The sequence below is a fragment of the Triturus cristatus genome, chromosome 6 (genome assembly GCF_964204655.1).
Source record: "Triturus cristatus chromosome 6, aTriCri1.1, whole genome shotgun sequence".
NCBI lineage: Eukaryota > Metazoa > Chordata > Amphibia > Caudata > Salamandridae > Triturus > Triturus cristatus.
Genome location: NC_140589.1, coordinates 28,178,265 through 28,197,604, shown reverse-complemented (window position 1 = coordinate 28,197,604; position 19,340 = coordinate 28,178,265). Strand labels below are relative to the sequence as shown.

General features: G+C 49.9%; 1 protein-coding gene across 3 annotated transcripts in view; it reads right to left on the bottom strand.

The window, feature by feature from the left end:
* LOC146813676 (E3 ubiquitin-protein ligase TRIM39-like) overlaps window positions 1-19,340 on the bottom strand; it is a 457,192-nt gene that overhangs the window by 172,504 nt on the left and 265,348 nt on the right. For all 3 annotated transcript variants that reach the window (XM_085610175.1, XM_085610176.1, XM_085610177.1), the window contains exon 4: window positions 435-457. In XM_085610175.1, coding sequence (XP_085466301.1) covers window positions 435-457 — 23 coding nt within the window. The remainder of the gene's footprint in view (window positions 1-434; window positions 458-19,340) is intronic.

Genomic DNA, 19,340 nt, shown 5'->3' with positions numbered 1-19,340 from the left:
AATCCCCTGGGGCACACCCTCTAGTGTGGGTGCTCTATCCCACCCAGGGCAACAGGAGAGGTAGTTGGCCCCTAAGGACATCCTTGGAAACCAACTACCCCTCCTGTCACTTCCAGTAAGTCCCACACAGCCGGATTGCTAAGATGTCTTCGTAGGCCACCCCCCTTTCTCCAACACTCTGCAAATGAGTCTCCTGGCGCACTACTGGTTAAGGGATGAAGTTCACTTTACTTGTGAGGGGTTTTGGGGGCAAGAAGCCCTCCTGGTACCTCCTGTAAGTCCTACACAGCGGGATTCCTGAGAGCTGGTCTGAGGCCGCACCATGTAATCGTAATAAATAAGAAATAACATATTAATTAACTTCTGTATAGTATAATTATTTCAACTTAAAAAGAGTATTGGAAGAAAAAATTTACAAACGGAAGTGAACTTACCTCCTCAAAATGTTTTTCACATCCTAGAGAGAAATGAAGAAAGAGGACAAGGTAAATATCCAAGCAGGCATACACTGAAGCATTCATTTTTATTGTAAATGGGCCCTGATCTGTGATTAAAGGAAAGGTACCACCTATATATCAGAGAATACAATAGAAACAACATATTTTCAGCATTTAACATTTTTATTTTTCTGACTGATAGTCGTTTAGTCGTAGAACAACCTGACAGTATCAGTTCAGGCAAACTTGCAATAAATACCAGAGGTGGCTGTATGCACAATGGGAGTTCACTCAGGTTTCCCTTAAATCATTTGTGACCATCAGGCTATCATGCACATTTAAATTTTAAGAGCATTATGAGCATTGTTCATGAGCATTTTGATGTAGAAGTAGAGACGGCTACCTTTCTGAGTGTGGGCTGCACTAAGTCTGGCAGAGGCATGCAGACAGGACAAGAAGTGAGACAGAGCAGGGTTGCTGCACTGACAACTACTTTAATGGAATGCCTGTGTTATTTAAACTACGCTGCCTATACTTTAAGACACATGCAGAGGGTGATATGGTTGGCAGATTGGTAATGTGGCTCATATGGCAGGAAATTCAAACAACCACAATTGTATACATCCAGCTCCAGCTTGTCATGGTGCTTTACGCTCAATGTGACAAACTGGACGCTTTCACAAATAATACTCAAAGCTATAAGACGACACCCACAGACCTGCCGCAGTGGCTGCCACCCAGTTCTTACCCCACTCACATTTCCTCGCATACCTGGAGATCACTGGTAAGAGCTTGTTGGCCTGACTACAGAAGTTGTAATCAAATTAGTAGTACACAATTTAGCATCAGAAAAACCCCTGGATCGGTTCCCTCTAAGATATTATATAATGTTTGCAACTCACCTGGTTACCCGCTTAGCTGCAATATACACAGAATCCGTCAAGACAGGCATTCTCCCCTGTACCCCGTTTATTCCTCCTAGTATCAATAACCAAACGTGATGGAGATCTAACTGAATTGCAGTGGCAGTCGTCACAAACAAAAAGAAGCGGGGCAGGTGGAGAAGGCACACAGGGGAGTTTAGTAATAATATTTTTTTAAAGGAAGACGTACCTGAAGCTGCCCGCGCCTCATCTTCCTAGTCCCAGCAGCCCCTGGGACAGTATCAAAGACTCCCTGTGCAATCACCTGAGTGCAGTACAGGGATTGGCCTGAGCGGACTGGTTTGACGCTCCGCTCAGGAGTGGGAATCTGTGCTCTTTCTTTAACCCGGCAGTTCAACATATCTGGGTTGGAGAAACCTATGCGTGCATGTGTGTCGGCCTGCCAAACACGCATGCATGTTCAGAAGTGCAGGAGCCACTCCTCCTCCCCCTCTCCATGGCCCTGGCTCCACCCCTCCTTGGACACGCTGGCTGAGCCAGAAGGTGTAAAATAAAACAATGATAGAATATGGTTTTATTTTTCACCTGCTAGCTCTGAGCCTGTGGGGCTATGGTCCTCCACCATTGTGGAGGAGCCTCCCCTGCTCAATTGCCTTCTTTCATGCCACTGCTTATCTTGGTTACTGACTACAAAATATTAAGCAAGATTCTAGCACACAGTTACTTACAAATACTCCCTGAGCTTATCCACTCAGATCAAAATGGCTTGTAACTGGGTGCAGTACCTCCCTAAACATCCACAGGTTTCTCCACATCATGGACAGAGGGGCACATTAACAAGGGCCGGCGATAAATATCGCAAAGCGCGCTTAGCGCTTGCATATTTATCGCCGGCTATCTCTGGGATTTATCGCCCGGTTAGCTCTTTATCAACAACGCGCATCGCCGAGGCGATAAAACTTCCAGAGATAGTGTGGCTATCGCTGTTTTCCATGGTGGAAAACGGCGATATCCTAGATGATAGGGCCTGTGGTCTTAGCCACAGAATCCACCCCCCATGTTAAGTATGCCTTAGTCAGGAATTTAACAGACGTTAAATTCCTACGTTAAGGCATACTTAACGCGATTAAAAAAATCGCTACCCTTCCTTGTTAATATTGCGAATCTGCCTTCGCGATATTTTCCCTGGTTGGTTCCACAGCCACGCCTACTTTGCATCTCATTAGCGATGCAAAGATAGGCGTGCTGGAAACGGGCGCTAAGTCAGCAAAACACGCAATAGTGTGTCTTTGCTGATAAGGCGATGAAATTATCGCCACTTTTCGCCCGAAAACGGACGCAAAAGCAGCATTAATTTCATATCACCGTTTTGTTAAAATGCCCCAGAGTTTCTTTCCAATGACCTCAATCTGCCTCTCTAGTGCTGGATGTGGAGAAGGCCCTATATACATGACTGAGGTTATCTTTACCAGGTTCTACCTAGGCTAGGGGTATGTAGGTGCTTGCTACCCCTTATTCGACTATTGTACACTACTCCCTCTTCCCATGTTCTAATGGGAAAAATGATACTGGCCTCCTTTTCTTCCATAGGGGAAACATACAGGGATGCCCTCTTTCCACTTTGCTTTTTACAATTGTTATAGGGCTTCTAGTAGTTTATGTCAATGCAGAAGACACAACATGGGCAATCCTTCTAGAAGGCATGGCACATGCAATATCCTTCTATGTGGATATAGTAGTCAGAAAATGTGTCAGACAAGTTTTCCAACTCACACAGCACATTATTCCATATGCCCCTGAGATACCGCTCAGGGTTTGCCGGCACAGCCGGGATTCCTCGCATCCAGAAATTTACTCAAAAAAGCATAAACATTCTGGAGACCTTTCCTTAGATGGTTACTTGCTCTCTTTTGAACAACACATAGCACAGCACACTATTCATAGGGGCAGATTCTAATGCACAGGCAGCTTCGACAGACCTGTATGCTATGGGAATCACTCATGAGTAGCCACAAACTCACACAGTTATACAGAAAATGTTTGTAATGAGTGAATGTTGACTTTTAGCTACCTGGCTACAAAAATATACTTTGTGGCAAACGTAATTTGGAAGGGGGCTCCAGGACTCTGCGAGAGCGCAATGAGGGTGAGCATTAGTGTACCCTCACCAGGAATCCAGAAATGCCCAGTTCAACATCCAGTTTTCTATACTACACAGAACAGACCTCTCCTCTACCAAAGTAAGCCAGATCTTTCCAGGCATGCAGCTGATAATGCAGTCCCCCAGCATGTCCTGTGGTCCTGTTCATGCAAAGCACACTATTGGTGAGCGGTTTTGACCACACTAGCCAACATCACTCACTGCGAGGGACTTAACTCTTGGGAAGTGGGTGCCCTTGGCAAGACCTTCCGTAGACACCCCATCCCTATGGAATGAGATGTGAAGGACTGGGCAATTTCTAAGACCCAGCGGTGCCAGGGGACAACACCTGAAACCTTCGGGGTTCACCTGTTTTGGCGTACTAAACAAACAGAGACAAGGGACTCTTCCTCTGGCGTCAAAAGATCGTCTTTAATGACTGCAGTCAGGAACAGAAGTCACAGAAGTATCATACGAGACAGATTCTAAGGAGACTGCTCGATTTGTACAAAGCAGGTCGCTCCTTAAATACTGAATATTCTGCTTCGGGCAAACATTCCTGCAAATTTACAATAATTCCCATTTCTGTATTCCAGACAATAAGATCTCACAATATGACATTCCCATCTCCAGGTGTCCGGCCTTCAATCACACATTTCTGACATCCCTCTATTGAAAGGCTGGACAGCCCCATAATAAAATTGGTCACCTCCTCATCATAAAAGGCTAAAGGGAAATGCAGGAACAGATGCAGAAAATAGAAGAGTCAGATAAGACATATTCGTAGGCAAATAAAAGAAGCGTGGTCTATTGTATCAGGGTCAGTGATCTTGCTCAGGCAGGACAAGACAGAAAACCAGTGCGGCAGGGTCCGCCTCAGGCGACAGGGTCAGCTTTCGCCAAGTCATACAGAATTCGACAGAACGCGCACTAGGGACTACGTGCCCTCGAGGTTACCTGATCAGGGTCATCGTTCGGACATCGCCCATTCACTGACTATGTGAGGGCAATGATACAAAATGGACGTCGTGCACGAAATGGAACCCGTAGGTTCAAACACAAGAACCAGCAATGCATGACGAATCCTTCAGTGCATTGCGGAGACAGAATGGAGAGGAGAACAAGGCGGCCACACCAAACACGATGAGGTGTCACAGTGCATCCAATGGACAGGATGGAAGACCGAGGCAGACAGAATTAATCAATGTCAGGCAAGGGTACTCACAATAGAATGTCAGTGCATCGCGAAGACACAATGGAGAGGAGAACAAGGCGGACACACCAAACACGATGAGGTGTCACAGGACATCCAATGGACAGGATGGAAGACCGAGGCAGACGGAATGAATCAATGTCAGGCAAGTGCACTCACAATTGACTGTATGAGTGCATCGCGGAGACAGAATGGAGAGGAGAACAAGGCGGCCACACCAAACACGAAGAGGTGTCACAGTGCATCCAATGGACAGGATGGAAGACCGAGGCATCCAGAGAGAATCAATGTCAGGCAAGGGCACTCACAATAGACTGTCAGTGCATCGCGGAGACAGAATGGAGAGGAGAACAAGGCGGCCACACCAAACACGATGAGGTGTCACAGTACATCCAATGGACAGGATGGAAGACCGAGGCAGACGGAATGAATCAATGTCAGGCAAGGGCACTCACAATAGACTGTCAGTGCATCGCAGAGACAGAATGGAGATGAGAACAAGGAGTCCACACCAAACACGATGAGGTGTCACAGGACATCCAATGGACAGGATGGAAGACGGAGGCAGACAGAATGAATCAATGTCAGGCAAGGGCACTCACAATAGACTGTATGAGTGCATCGCGGAGACAGAATGGAGAGGAGAACAAGGCGGCCAGACCAAACACGATGAGGTGTCACAGGACATCGAATGGACAGGATGGAAGACCGAGGCAGACAGAATGAATCAATGTCAGGCAAGGGTACTCACAATAGTCTATATGAGTGCATCGCGGAGACAGAATGGAGAGGAGAACAAGGCGGCCACACCAAACACGATGATGTGTCACAGTACATCCAATGGACAGGATGGAAGACCGAGGCAGACAGAATGAATCAATGTCAGGCAAGGGCACTCTCAATAGACTGTCAGTGCATCGCGGAGACAGAATGGAGAGGAGAACAAGGCGGCCACACCAAACACGATGATGTGTCACAGTGCATCCAATGGACAGGATGGATGACTGAGGCAGACGGAATGAATCAATGTCAGGCAAGGGCACTCACAAAAGACTGTATGAGTGCATCGCGGAGACAGAATGGAGAGGAGAACAAGGCGGCCACACCAAACACGAAGAGGTGTCAGAGTGCATCCAATGGACAGAATGGAAGACCGAGGCAGACGGAATGAATCACTGTCTCAGGCAAGGGCACTCACAATAGACTATATGAGCGCATCGCGGAGACAGAATGGAGAGGAGAAGGATTAGTTACTTACCTGTAATCCTAGTTCTCATCCAGGGGTATACTCATCAAAGTCATAATCTATAAATAATACCCGTCCATGTGCGGGATCCCGGAGCATATAGAAAATACATATATATAAATATATATATACATATGTGAAAACATATAGCATGCAGCCTAACAATGTTCAAAACATGGCAATGCTGTAAATTACATATATTTGCATAGTAGTGCCCCCGTAACCCGTAAGGAAAAAAGGAAGCATCAGGCAAATTATAACACAACACTGCTTTATTGCCATAAAGCAACATGTAATTGTAGGCATTCGCCAGTAGGCTGCAGCAGAGTATCAAGAAACCAAGAAAACTGACACCCTGCCTTTAAGGCATTAGAGTAGGGGGACCGTGCCTTTAAGGCCTGCCTGAGACCCCCTGCTCCCATGATGCATTACAGGTGGCAGTTGGGCCAGTTCTTTTTTGGCGGTGCCTCCGCACCTGAGTAGATCTGCCTTCCATACATCACTTATTTAAAGAGAAAACAATGCTCGTCCGGGGAGGTGGGTGGGTCGCTTATGACTTTGATGAGTATACCCCTGGATGAGAACTAGGATTACAGGTAAATAACTAATCCTTCTCATCCAGGGGATACTCATCAATAGTCATAATCTATGAATAGAGTAGCAAGCCCATACCCAAAGTCTCGCGGGCGAGCAACAAAGCAGTTAAAACGTACATTAAAAGACATCTTGCATTACAGTTATGCAAATAGGTTCCTCAAAGAGGCCTGCCCCACCTGGGCGTCGGCCTGCGCGTCTGAATCTAGGCAATAATGGCGCGTGAAAGTATGGACTGAGCGCCACGTAGCCGCTTTACAGATCTCAGACATGGGAACGTTGCGAAGGAGTGCTACAGTAGAAGCCTTCCCTCGAGTAGAGTGTGCTCTAGGTTTACCCTGCAGAACCTTGTGGGACAGTTGGTAAGCCAAAGCTATACAAGAGACAATCCATCTTGAGATAGACCTCTTGGACGCAGCCAGCCCGGTATTAGTGGGCCCATAGTTAACAAAGAGCCTGTCTGACTTTCTAAGAGTAAGGGTCTTAGCTAGATAGAATTTCAAAACCTTCCGGAGGTCAAGCGAGTGTAGAGCTCTCTCCGGGGGAGTGGCCGGCTGAGGAAAGAAGGAGGGCAACGTGATCACCTGATTAATATGGAAGTCCGAAACCACCTTGGGCAGGAAGCTCGGATGAGTACGGAGCACCACCCTATTAGCATGAAACACAGTGTAAGGTTCCTTGCAGCAGAGGGCCTGAATTTCACTAACCCTACGGGCCGAAGTGATGGCTACTAAGAAGGCAGCCTTCCAGGTCAGATGTTGCAAGGAGGCCTTATGAATCGGCTCAAAAGGAGCTCCCATCAGCTTAGAGAGAACGATGTTAAGTTCCCAGGAAGGGGAAGGAGACCTCACTGGTGGGAAAAACTTTCTTAAGCCCTTCTAAGAAATCCTTTACCACTGGCATCTGGAAGAATGGGGTCTGGGTAGGAGACTTCCTATAGGCTGTAATAGCAGCTAAGTGTACTCTGATGGAAGAGTATTTTAACCCAGACTTCGCCAAGTACAGTAAGTAGGGGAGAATAACTTGTTCTTGACCCCGGATCGGATCAAGGGCGTTATCTCTACACCAGAAGCAGAATCTTTTCCATTTAAAGTCGTACGACTTCCTCGTGGAGGGCCTCTTTGCCTCCCGAAGAATGTTCATACAGTCCGGAGGCAGATCTAGATGTCCTTATTGGATGAATTCAGGAGCCATGCCGTCAAGCGGAGGGAGGGAAGATTGGGATGGAACACTCTCCCCTTGTCCTTGGTCAGCAAGTTCGGTAGGCACGGCAACCTCCTGTGTGTTACTTCCGACAGCTGGAGTAGATCCGGGTACCACCACTGACGGGGCCACTCCGGGGCTATTAGGATCATCCGAGTTCTGGCTCTGTAGAACTTCTGTATCACAGCCGGGATGAGAGGGAGAGGAGGAAAAGCGTAAAGCAATGTCCTCGACCAGCTGATCAAAAGCGCGTTCCCCTGCGATCCCCGTTGAGGGAACCTGGAGGCGAAGACGGGGCATTTTTTGTTGTCCGCGTCTGCGAACAGATCGATGTCCGGTGTGCCCCACAAGCGGAAGATGTCTTGAGCGACGTCTTCGTTGAGCACCCAGTCGTGCGCTTCGACGAAGTCTCTGCTGAGGCCGTCTGCCTGCACGTTCAGGGTCCCTGGTAGGTGAACAGCGACGATCGCCAGGTTTCTCGCCAGAAGCCATCTCCAGATTGACTGGGCCTCCAGAGACAGGACCCGAGATCTGGTCCCTCCTTGCTTGTTCAGATAGAACATAGTTGTGGTGTTATCTGTCTGAACCTGAACATAGTTGGTTTGCAGGGATGGATACAAGGACTTGAGAGCCAGGTGGACTGCTCGTAGCTCCAAGAAGTTGATGTGGTAGCTCTGCTCGATAGCGGACCAGAGACCTTGTACTTGAAGCTGGCCCATATGAGCACCCCAGCCCTGCATGGAGGCATCGGTGACCACTGTCTGTGTCGGGGGCGCCTGATGGAAAGGGACGCCGTGAAGCAGATGGGAGCGCTTCATCCACCACCGGATGGAATCTTTGGCGGCTTGATGAAGGGTAATGCGATCCTCCCAGCGGCCGGACCTCTGTGACCACTGATCCTCTAGATCCTGTTGCAGAGGACGCATGTGCAGACGTGCATTGGGCACAATGTAAATGCACGAAGCCATCGACCCCAGGAGAGACAACACTTGTCTGGCTGTGGGACATTCGGTGCTGAGAAGCGTGCGGCCTTTCTGAAGCATGGAGGATAACCTCTCCTCCGAAGGACACACGCTTGCGCTTGAGGAGTCTAAAGAGGCGCCCAGGTAGTGGATCCGCTGAGTGGGATTGAGGACCGACTTCCAGTAGTTGACCTGAAGGCCCAGCGAGTGTAGAAGGTTGAGGCAAAACGAAAGATGACTCTGGAGTCGAGCCGGAGTTGAGCTTTTCAAGAGCCAGTCGTCTAGATAGGGGTAGACGAATATCTTCCGTTTGCGGAGAAAAGCAGCCACCACCGCCATGCACTTTGAGAACGTTCGTGGCGCGGACTTGAGGCCGAATGGCAGGACCTTGTATTGATAATGCTGGCGAAAGATCTGAAATCTGAGAAACTTTCGATGTTTCACTGGAATGTGGAAGTATGCATCCTGTAAGTCGATGGCACACATCCAGTCCCCCTGGTGGAGATGTGGGAAGATCTGGTGCCGTGCCAGCATCCTGAACTTTTCTCTTTTGACAAATCCGTTGAGTAGGCGGAGATCGAGGATGGGTCTGTACTCTCTGACCGCTCCTCTTTTTTGAACAAGAAAATACCGGGAGTACACTCCTTGATTTCTCTGCCTGGTCGGAACTTCCTCTATGGCGTTCTTGGAGAGGAGAGTGGTAACTTCGTCCTTTAAAAGTTTGTTTTGGATGGGAGGGAGCGGCTGTCTCCGTGGGGGTATTTGCGGAGGGGGAGATTTGAACCTCAGCAAGTAGCCACGCTCTACAATACTCAGCACCCATCTGTCGCTTGTAATGGCTTTCCACTCTTCCAGGTGAACAGTGATACTTCCTCCTACCGGAGTGGCGAACGAGAGCGGAGGAAGTAAGGTTTCACTGTTTGGAGGGCTGCTTGTTAGAGGACTGCTGTTGTTTTGTATTTCCTCTTCCTCTGCCCCAACCCCTTTGCTGAAACTGGGACCTCTGTTGGTTCTGAGAGGACCACTGGGGTGTTTGAACGCGCTGGTGAAAGGCACGTTTGTCGCCCTGGCGAAAGCGCTTCCGGAATTCTTTGCGCTTTTCCAGCCCCACAGCCTTTACGGTGTCCAACTCCGCCTTCATCTTGCTCATCTGGTCATCAGCATGAGCCCCAAACAGTGATGATCCATTAAAGGGCAGATTGAGAATTCTTTTCTGCGCGTCCGGCTTGAGGCCCGTTAGCCTGAGCCAGGCCGAACGCCGGGAGCAGATGCCATGGGAGTAGCCATGCGCGGCTAGGTCCGAGGCATCAGCCGCTGCGCTGATGATTTGGTTGGCCACCAGGCCGCCTTCTTGTAGGATCTCTGTGAAGTCCTGCCTGTCGTCTCTAGGCAGTTTCTCCACGAATCTGGCAAGGGAGTCCCAGAGGGAGCGATCATACCTCCCCAGCAGGGCTGAAGCGCTAGCCACCTTCATGTGCGAGGCAGAAGTGTTGCACATTTTCCTGCTGTAGGAGTCCATCAGTTTGCTGTCCTTTTCAGGGGGGACAGAAGAAGATACTGAGGCCGAGTGGGATTTCATGGCCGCCGCCACGATTACTGAGTCTGCTGGCGGGTCCGCCCTCAAGAATAAAGGATCCTCGGTCGGAGCCTTATATTTCTTTGCTATTTTCGACGGCACAGAGCCCGCTGTAGCCGGAGTGAGGAACGTGGCCATAGCTGGTTCTAACAATCCTGGCACCAAAGGAAGCAGAGGTCTGGGAGCCGACCGATGATGCAACGTGTCAAAGATCACAGAAGTGGGCGCCTGAGGAGTGTGCAGCGCGATGTTCAACTTCTGCGCCCCTCTACCCAGAACGTCCGAGAAAGTTGCAATGTCATCCACCGGGGACACTCGCGATGGAGTTGTTGAGGAAAAGGTAGGAGAGTAGTCCCGGACTGAGGACCTTGTTGATGAAGTCCCAGTGGACGACCTGGTGCGTCGCCTCTTGTGGGAGCGTTCACTATGGTGAGCCCTTGACCTTGATCTGCGCTTGGACGGAGATCTTCGACGTCTTGGCGCGGAGCGACGGTCTCTGGACCGAGACCGGCGTGGTGAAATTGGCCTTGGATCCCTCGGAGGAGACTTACTCCTGCGCGGTGGGGAATACATGCGGGAGTAGTCCGATCCCGGACTCCGACATGCGCCAGCGCCCCCATCTCGTAACCAGCGCGGTGACAGTCCGAACCGCTCTGGAGCCTTGGGTGATCCTTCCGGAGATATTTGCACGATGTGCAGTCCCGGAGAGGATGACTGTTCTCCTGGGGACCTCTCCGTGGGCGCTTCTCTGAACACCTACGTGCCTCCAGGATCGCCGGTCTGGAGGCACGTAGGTGTTCAGAGAAGAATTCCCGGGGCTTAACTGGCGCCCCGCGCCCCAGTTGATCTTTATCCGGTATAGCCTGGACCCTAATTCCTTTGGGTTCGCGCTTAGGGACTCGAATACAACGGGACCCCCTAACTATGGATACATAGGATACGTATTGACCTATATCTATTATTTTTGTTATCATTTTTCTTTTGGTCCTGACGAAGCGCTACGGATCCGTTAGGGACCGTTGGGAAGCGCGAAACATGTTGACCACCCACCACACGTTCTCACTCTCACTCTAACTTCACTATATACGGGTCGAGAGTAACAGAACTACCTACCTTTCCCCCTACTTTTCCTGAGTACTATTCAGGCATCACTCCCCGTTAGATTTTAACCAGACCCATAGGACTCATTAATAAACTACTTGGGGTTCCTATAGGTCTTTTTAGCCTCACCACATCACCCACCATCCCCACACACCCGCACGCACAACTACGGCTACTCCAATCAAAAGATCTCCGAAAGAGAGCCCTCTTGAAGGGCCCGTGAGGGACTGCAGCGCCACCCCCACGAGGAGCAACGCCCGATGATGATGCTTTGCACCCGCAAGGGTGTGTGAGGGCACTTGGAAAACCACCTAGGAGTACCTGGCCTACACCAGAGACATCACCACGAACCTTACCTACCACCACTATCTTCCCAACCCCTCAGGCAGCTCACCACTCTGGTACTGCCAATCATAGGAACTGATACCATTTTGTATTGATGAGTATCCCCTGGATGAGAACAAGGCGGCCACACCAAACACGAAGAGGTGTCATAGTGCATCCAATGGACAGGATGGAAGACCGAGGTAGACAGAATGAATCAATGTCAGGCAAGGGCACTCAAAATAGACTGTATGAGTGCATCGCAGAGACAGAATGGAGAGGAGAACAAGGCGGCCACGCCAAACACGAAGAGGTGTCAGAGTGCATCCAATGGACAGGATGGAAGACCGAGGAAGACACAATGAATGAATGTCAGGCAAGGGCACTCACAATAGACTGTATGAGTGCATCACGGAGACAGAATGGAGAGGAGAACAAGGCGGCCACACCAAACACGAAGAGGTGTCACAGTGCATCCAATGGACAGGATGGAAGACCGAGGCAGACAGAATCAATCATTGTCAGGCAAGGGCACTCACAATAGACTGTATGAGTGCATCGCAGAGACAGAATGGAGTGATGAACAAGGCGGCCACTCCAAACACGATGATGTGTCACAGTACATCCAATGGACAGGATGGAAGACCGAGGCAGACAGAATGAATCAATGTCAGGCAAGGGCGCTCACAATAAACTGTATGAATGCATCGCGGAGACAGAATGGAGAGGAGAACAAGGCGGCCACACCAAACACGATGAAGTGTCACAGGACATCTAAAGGACAGGAGGGAAGATCGAGGCAGACAGAATGAATCAATGTCAGGCAAGGGCACTCACAATATACTGTCAGTGCATCGCGGAGACAGAATGGAGAGGAGAACAAGGCGGCTACACCAAACACGATGAGGTGTCACAGGACATCCAATGGACAGGATGGAAGACCTAGGCATCCAGAGAGAATCAATGTCAGGCAAGGGCACTCACAATAGACTGTCAGTGCATCGCGGAGACAGAACGAAGAGGAGAACAAGACGGCCACACCAAACACGATGAGGTGTCACAGGACATCCAATGGACAGGATGGAAGACCGAGGCAGACAGAATGAATCAATGTCAGGCAAGGGCACTCACAATAGACTGTCAGTGCATAGCGGAGACAGAATGGAGAGGAGAACAAGGCGGCCACACCAAACTCGATGATGTGTCACAGTGCATCCAATGGACAGGATGGAAGACCGAGGCAGACGGAATGAATCAATGTCAGGCAAGGGCACTCACAAAAGACTGTATGAGTGCATCGCGGAGACAGAATGGAGAGGAGAACAAGGCGGCCACACCAAACACGAAGAGGTGTCAGTGTGCATCCTATGGACAGGATTGAAGACCGAGGCAGACGGAATGAATCACTGTCTCAGGCAAGGGCACTCACAATAGACTGTATGAGTGCATCGCGGAGACAGAATGGAGAGGAGAACAAGGCGGCCACACCAAACACGAAGATGTGTCATAGTGCATCCAATGGACAGGATGGAAGACCGAGGCAGACAGAATGAATCAATGTCAGGCAAGGGCACTCACAATAGACTGTATGAGTGCATCGCGGAGACAGAATGGAGAGGAGAACAAGGTGGCCACACCAAACACGAAGAGGTGTCAGAGTGAATCCAATGGACAGGATGGAAGACCGAGGAAGACACAATGAATGAATGTCAGGCAAGGGCACTCACAATAGACTGTATGAGTGCATCGCAGAGACAGAATGGAGAGGAGAACAAGGCGGCCAATCCAAACACGATGATGTGTCACAGTACATCCAAAGGACAGGATGGAAGATCGAGGCAGACAGAATGAATCAATGTCAGGCAAGGGCACTCACAATAGACTGTATGAATGCATCGCGGAGAAAGAATGGAGAGGAGAACAAGGTGGCCACACGAAACACGAAGAGGTGTCAGAGTGCATCCAATGGACAGGATGGAAGACCGAGGCAGATGGAATGAATCAATGTCAGGCAAGGGCACTCAAAATAGACTGTATGAGTGCATCGCGGAGACAGAATGGAGAGGAGAACAAGTTGGCTACACCAAACACGATGATGTGTCACAGTACATCCAATGGACAGGATGGAAGACCGAGGCATCCAGAGAGAATGAATGTCAGGCAAGGGCACTCACAATAGACTGTCAGTGCATCGCGGAGACAGAACGAAGAGGAGAACAAGGCGGCCACACCAAACACGATGAGGTGTCACAGGACATCCAATGGACAGGATGGAAGACCGAGGCAGACAGAATGAATCAATGTCAGGCAAGGGCACTCACAATAGACTGTCACTGCATCGCGGAGACAGAATGGAGAGGAGAACAAGGCGGCCACACCAAACACGATGATGTGTCACAGTGCATCCAATGGACAGGATGGAAGACCGAGGCAGACGGAATGAATCAATGTCAGGCAAGGGCACTCACAAAAGACTGTATGAGTGCATCGTGGAGACAGAATGGAGAGGAGAACAAGGCGGCCACACCAAACACGAAGAGGTGTCAGAGTGCATCCAATGGACAGGATGGAAGACCGAGGCAGACGGAATGAATCACTGTCTCAGGCAAGGGCACTCACAATAGACTATATGAGTGCATCGCAGAGACAGAATGGAGAGGAGAACAAGGCGGCCACACCAAACACGAAGAGGTGTCATAGTGCATCCAATGGACAGGATGGAAGACCGAGGTAGACAGAATGAATCAATGTCAGGCAAGGGCACTTACAATAGACTGTATGAGTGCATCGCAGAGACAGAATGGAGAGGAGAACAAGGCGGCCACGCCAAACATGAAGAGGTGTCAGAGTGCATCCAATGGACAGGATGGAAGACCGAGGAAGACACAATGAATGAATGTCAGGCAAGGGCACTCACAATAGACTGTATGAGTGCATCACGGAGACAGAATGGAGAGGAGAACAAGGCGGCCACACCAAACACGAAGAGGTGTCACAGTGCATCCAATGGACAGGATGGAAGACCGAGGCAGACAGAATGAATCATTGTCAGGCAAGGGCACTCACAATAGACTGTATGAGTGCATCGCAGAGACAGAATGGAGAGGAGAACAAGGCGGCCACTCCAAACACGATGATGTGTCACAGTACATCCAATGGACAGGATGGAAGACCGACGCAGACAGAATTAATCAATGTCAGGCAAGGGCACTCACAATAGACTGTATGAATGCATCGCGGAGACAGAATGGAGAGGAGAACAAGGCGGCCACACCAAACACGATGAGGTGTCACAGGACATCTAATGGACAGGAGGGAAGACCGAGGCAGACAGAATGAATCAATGTCAGGCAAGGGCACTCACAATAGACTGTCAGTGCATCACGGAGACAGAATGGAGAGGAGAACAAGGCGGCCACACCAAACACGATGAGGTGTCACAGGACATCTAATGGACAGGATGGAAGACCTAGGCATCCAGAGAGAATCAATGTCAGGCAAGGGCACTCACAATAGACTGTCAGTGCATCGCGGAGACAGAACGAAGAGGAGAACAAGACGGCCACACCAAACACGATGAGGTGTCACAGGACATCCAATGGACAGGGTGGAAGACCGAGGCAGACAGAATGAATCAATGTCAGGCAAGGGCACTCACAATAGACTGTCAGTGCATCGCGGAGACAGAATGGAGAGGAGAACAAGGCGGCCACACCAAACACGATGATGTGTCACAGTGCATCCAATGGACAGGATGGAAGACCGAGGCAGACGGAATGAATCAATGTCAGGCAAGGGCACTCACAAAAGACTATATGAGTGCATCGCGGAGACAGAATGGAGAGGAGAACAAGGCGGCCACACCAAACACGAAGAGGTGTCATAGTGCATCCAATGGACAGGATGGAAGACCGAGGTAGACAGAATGAATCAATGTCAGCAAGGGCACTCACAATAGACTGTATGAGTGCATCGCAGAGACAGAATGGAGAGGAGAACAAGGCGGCCACGCCAAACACGAAGAGGTGTCAGAGTGCATCCAATGGACAGGATGGAAGACCGAGGAAGACACAATGAATGAATGTCAGGCAAGGGCACTCACAATAGACTGTATGAGTGCATCACGGAGACAGAATGGAGAGGAGAACAAGGCGGCCACACCAAACACGAAGAGGTGTCACAGTGCATCCAATGGACAGGATGAAAGACCGAGGCAGACAGAATGAATCATTATCAGGCAAGGGCACTCACAATAGACTGTATGAGTGCATCGCAGAGACAGAATGGAGAGGAGAACAAGGCGGCCACTCCAAACACGATGATGTGTCACAGTACATCCAATGGACAGGATGGAAGACCGACGCAGACAGAATTAATCAATGTCAGGCAAGGGCACTCACAATAGACTGTATGAATGCATCGCGGAGACAGAATGGAGAGGAGAACAAGGCGGCCACACCAAACACAATGAGGTGTCACAGGACATCTAATGGACAGGAGGGAAGACCGAGGCAGACAGAATGAATCAATGTCAGGCAAGGGCACTCACAATAGACTGTCAGTGCATCGCGGAGACAGAATGGAGAGGAGAACAAGGCGGCCACACCAAACACGATGAGGTGTCACAGGACATCCAATGGACAGGATGGAAGACCTAGGCATCCAGAGAGAATCAATGTCAGGCAAGGGCACTCACAATAGACTGTCAGTGCATCGCGGAGACAGAACGAAGAGGAGAACAAGACGGCCACACCAAACACGATGAGGTGTCACAGGACATCCAATGGACAGGGTGGAAGACCGAGGCAGACAGAATGAATCAATGTCAGGCAAGGGCACTCACAATAGACTGTCAGTGCATCGTGGAGACAGAATGGAGAGGAGAACAAGGCGGCCACACCAAACACGATGATGTGTCACAGTGCATCCAGTGGACAGGATGGAAGACTGAGGCAGACAGAATGAATCAATGTCAGGCAAGGGCACTCACAAAAGACTGTATGAGTGCATCGCGGAGACAGAATGGAGAGGAGAACAAGGCGGCCACACCAAACACGAAGAGGTGTCAGAGTGCATCCAATGGACAGGATTGAAGACCGAGGCAGACGGAATGAATCACTGTCTCAGGCAAGGGCACTCACAATAGACTGTATGAGTGCATCGCGGAGACAGAATGGAGAGGAGAACAAGGCGGCCACACCAAACACGAAGAGGTGTCAGAGTGAATACAATGGACAGGATGGAAGACCGAGGAAGACACAATGAATGAATGTCAGGCAAGGGCACTCACAATAGACTGTATGAGTGCATCACGGAGACAGAATGGAGAGGAGAACAAGGCGGCCACACTAAACATGAAGAGGTGTCACAGTGCATCCAATGGACAGGATGGAAGACCGAGGAAGACAGAATGAATCATTGTCAGGCAAGGGCACTCACAATAGACTGTATGAGTGCATCGCAGAGACAGAATGGAGAGGAGAACAAGGCGGCCAATCAAAACACGATGATGTGTCACAGTACATCCAAAGGACAGGATGGAAGATCGAGGCAGACAGAATGAATCAATGTCAGGCAAGGGCACTCACAATAGACTGTATGAGTGCATCGCGGAGACAGAATGGAGAGGAGAACAAGGCGGCCACACGAAACACGAAGAGGTGTCAGAGTGCATCTAATGGACAGGATGGAAGACCGAGGCAGATGGAATGAATCAATGTCAGGCAAGGGCACTCAAAATAGACTGTATGAGTGTATCGCGGAGACAGAATGGAGAGGAGAACAAGTTGGCCACACCAAAAACGATGATGTGTCACAGTACATCCAATGGACAGGATGGAAGACCGAGGCAGACGGAATGAATCAATGTCAGGCAAGGGCACTCACAATAGACTGTATGAATGCATCGCGGAGAAAGAATGGAGAGGAGAACAAGGTGGCCACACCAAACACGAAGAGGTGTCAGAGTGCATCCAATGGACAGGATGGAAGACCGAGGCAGACGGAATGAATCAATGTCAGGCAAAGGCACTCACAATAGACTCTATGAGTGCATCGCGGAGACAGAATGGAGAGGAGAACAAGGCGGTCACACCAAACACGAAGAGGTGTCACAGTGCATCCAATGGACAGGATGAAAGACCGAGGCAGACACAATGAATGAATGTCAGGCAAGGGCACTCACAATAGACTGTATGAGTGCATCACGGAGACAGAATGGAGAGGAGAACAAGGCGGCCACACCAAACACGAAGAGGTGTCACAGTGTATCCAATGGACAGGATGGAAGACTGAGGCAGACAGAATGAATCAATGTCAGGCAAGGGCACTCACAATAGACTGTATGAGTGCATTGTGGAGACAGAATCGAGAGGAGAACAAGGCGGCCACACCAAACACGAAGAGGTGTCACAGTGTATCCAATGGACAGGATGGAAGACCGAGGCAGACAGAATTAATCAATGTCAGGCAAGGGGACTCACAATAGACTGTATGATTGCATCGCGGAGACAGAATGGAGAGGAGAACAAGGCGGCCACACCAAACACGAAGATGTGTCACACTGCATCCAATGGACAGGATGGAAGACTGAGGCAGACAGAATGAATCAATGTCAGGCAAGGGCACTCACACTAGACTGTATGAATGCATCGCGGAGACAGAATGGAGAGGATAAGAAGGTGGCCACACCAAAAACAAAGAGGTGTCAGAGTGCATCCAATGGACAGGATGGAAGACTGAGGCAGACGGAATGAATCAATGTCAGGCAAGGGCACTCACAATAGACTGTATGAGTGCATCGCGGAGACAGACTGGAGAGGAGAACAAGGCGGCCAGACCAAACGCGATGATGTGTCACAGTGCATCCAATGGACAGGATGGAAGACCGAGGCAGACAGAATTAATCAATGTCAGGCAAGTGAACTCACAATAGACTGTATGAGTGGATCGCGCAGACAGAATGGTTAGGAGAACAATGCGGCCACACTAAACACTTTGATGTGTCACAGTGCGTCCAATGGACAGGATGGAAGACCGAGGCAGACCGAATGAATCAATATCAGGCAAGGGCACTCACAATAGACTGTAGGAGTGCATTGCGGAGACAGAATGGAGAGGAGAACAAGGCGGCCAAACCAAACACGAAGAGGTGTCACAGTGCATCCAATGGACAGGATGGAAGACCGAGGCAGACAGAATGAATCAATGTCAGGCAAGGGCACTCACAATAGACTGTATGAGTGCATCGCGGAGACAGAATGGAGAGGAGAACAAGGCGGCCACACCAAACATGATGAGGTGTCACAGTGCATCCAATGGACAGGATGGAAGACCGAGGCAGACGGAATGAATCAATGTCAGGCAAGGGCACTCACAATAGACTATGAGTGCATTGCGGAGACAGAATGGAGAGGAGAACAAGGCGGCCACACCAAACACGAAGAGGTGTCACAGTGCATCCAATGGACAGGATGCAAGACCGAGGCAGACGGAATGAATCAATGTCTCAGGCAAGGGCACTCACAATAGACTGTATGAGTGCATCCCGGAGACAGAATGGAGAGGAGAACAAGGCGGCCACACCAAACACAATGATGTGTCACAGTACATCCAATGGACCGGATGGAAGACAGAGGCAGACGGAATGAATCAATGTCAG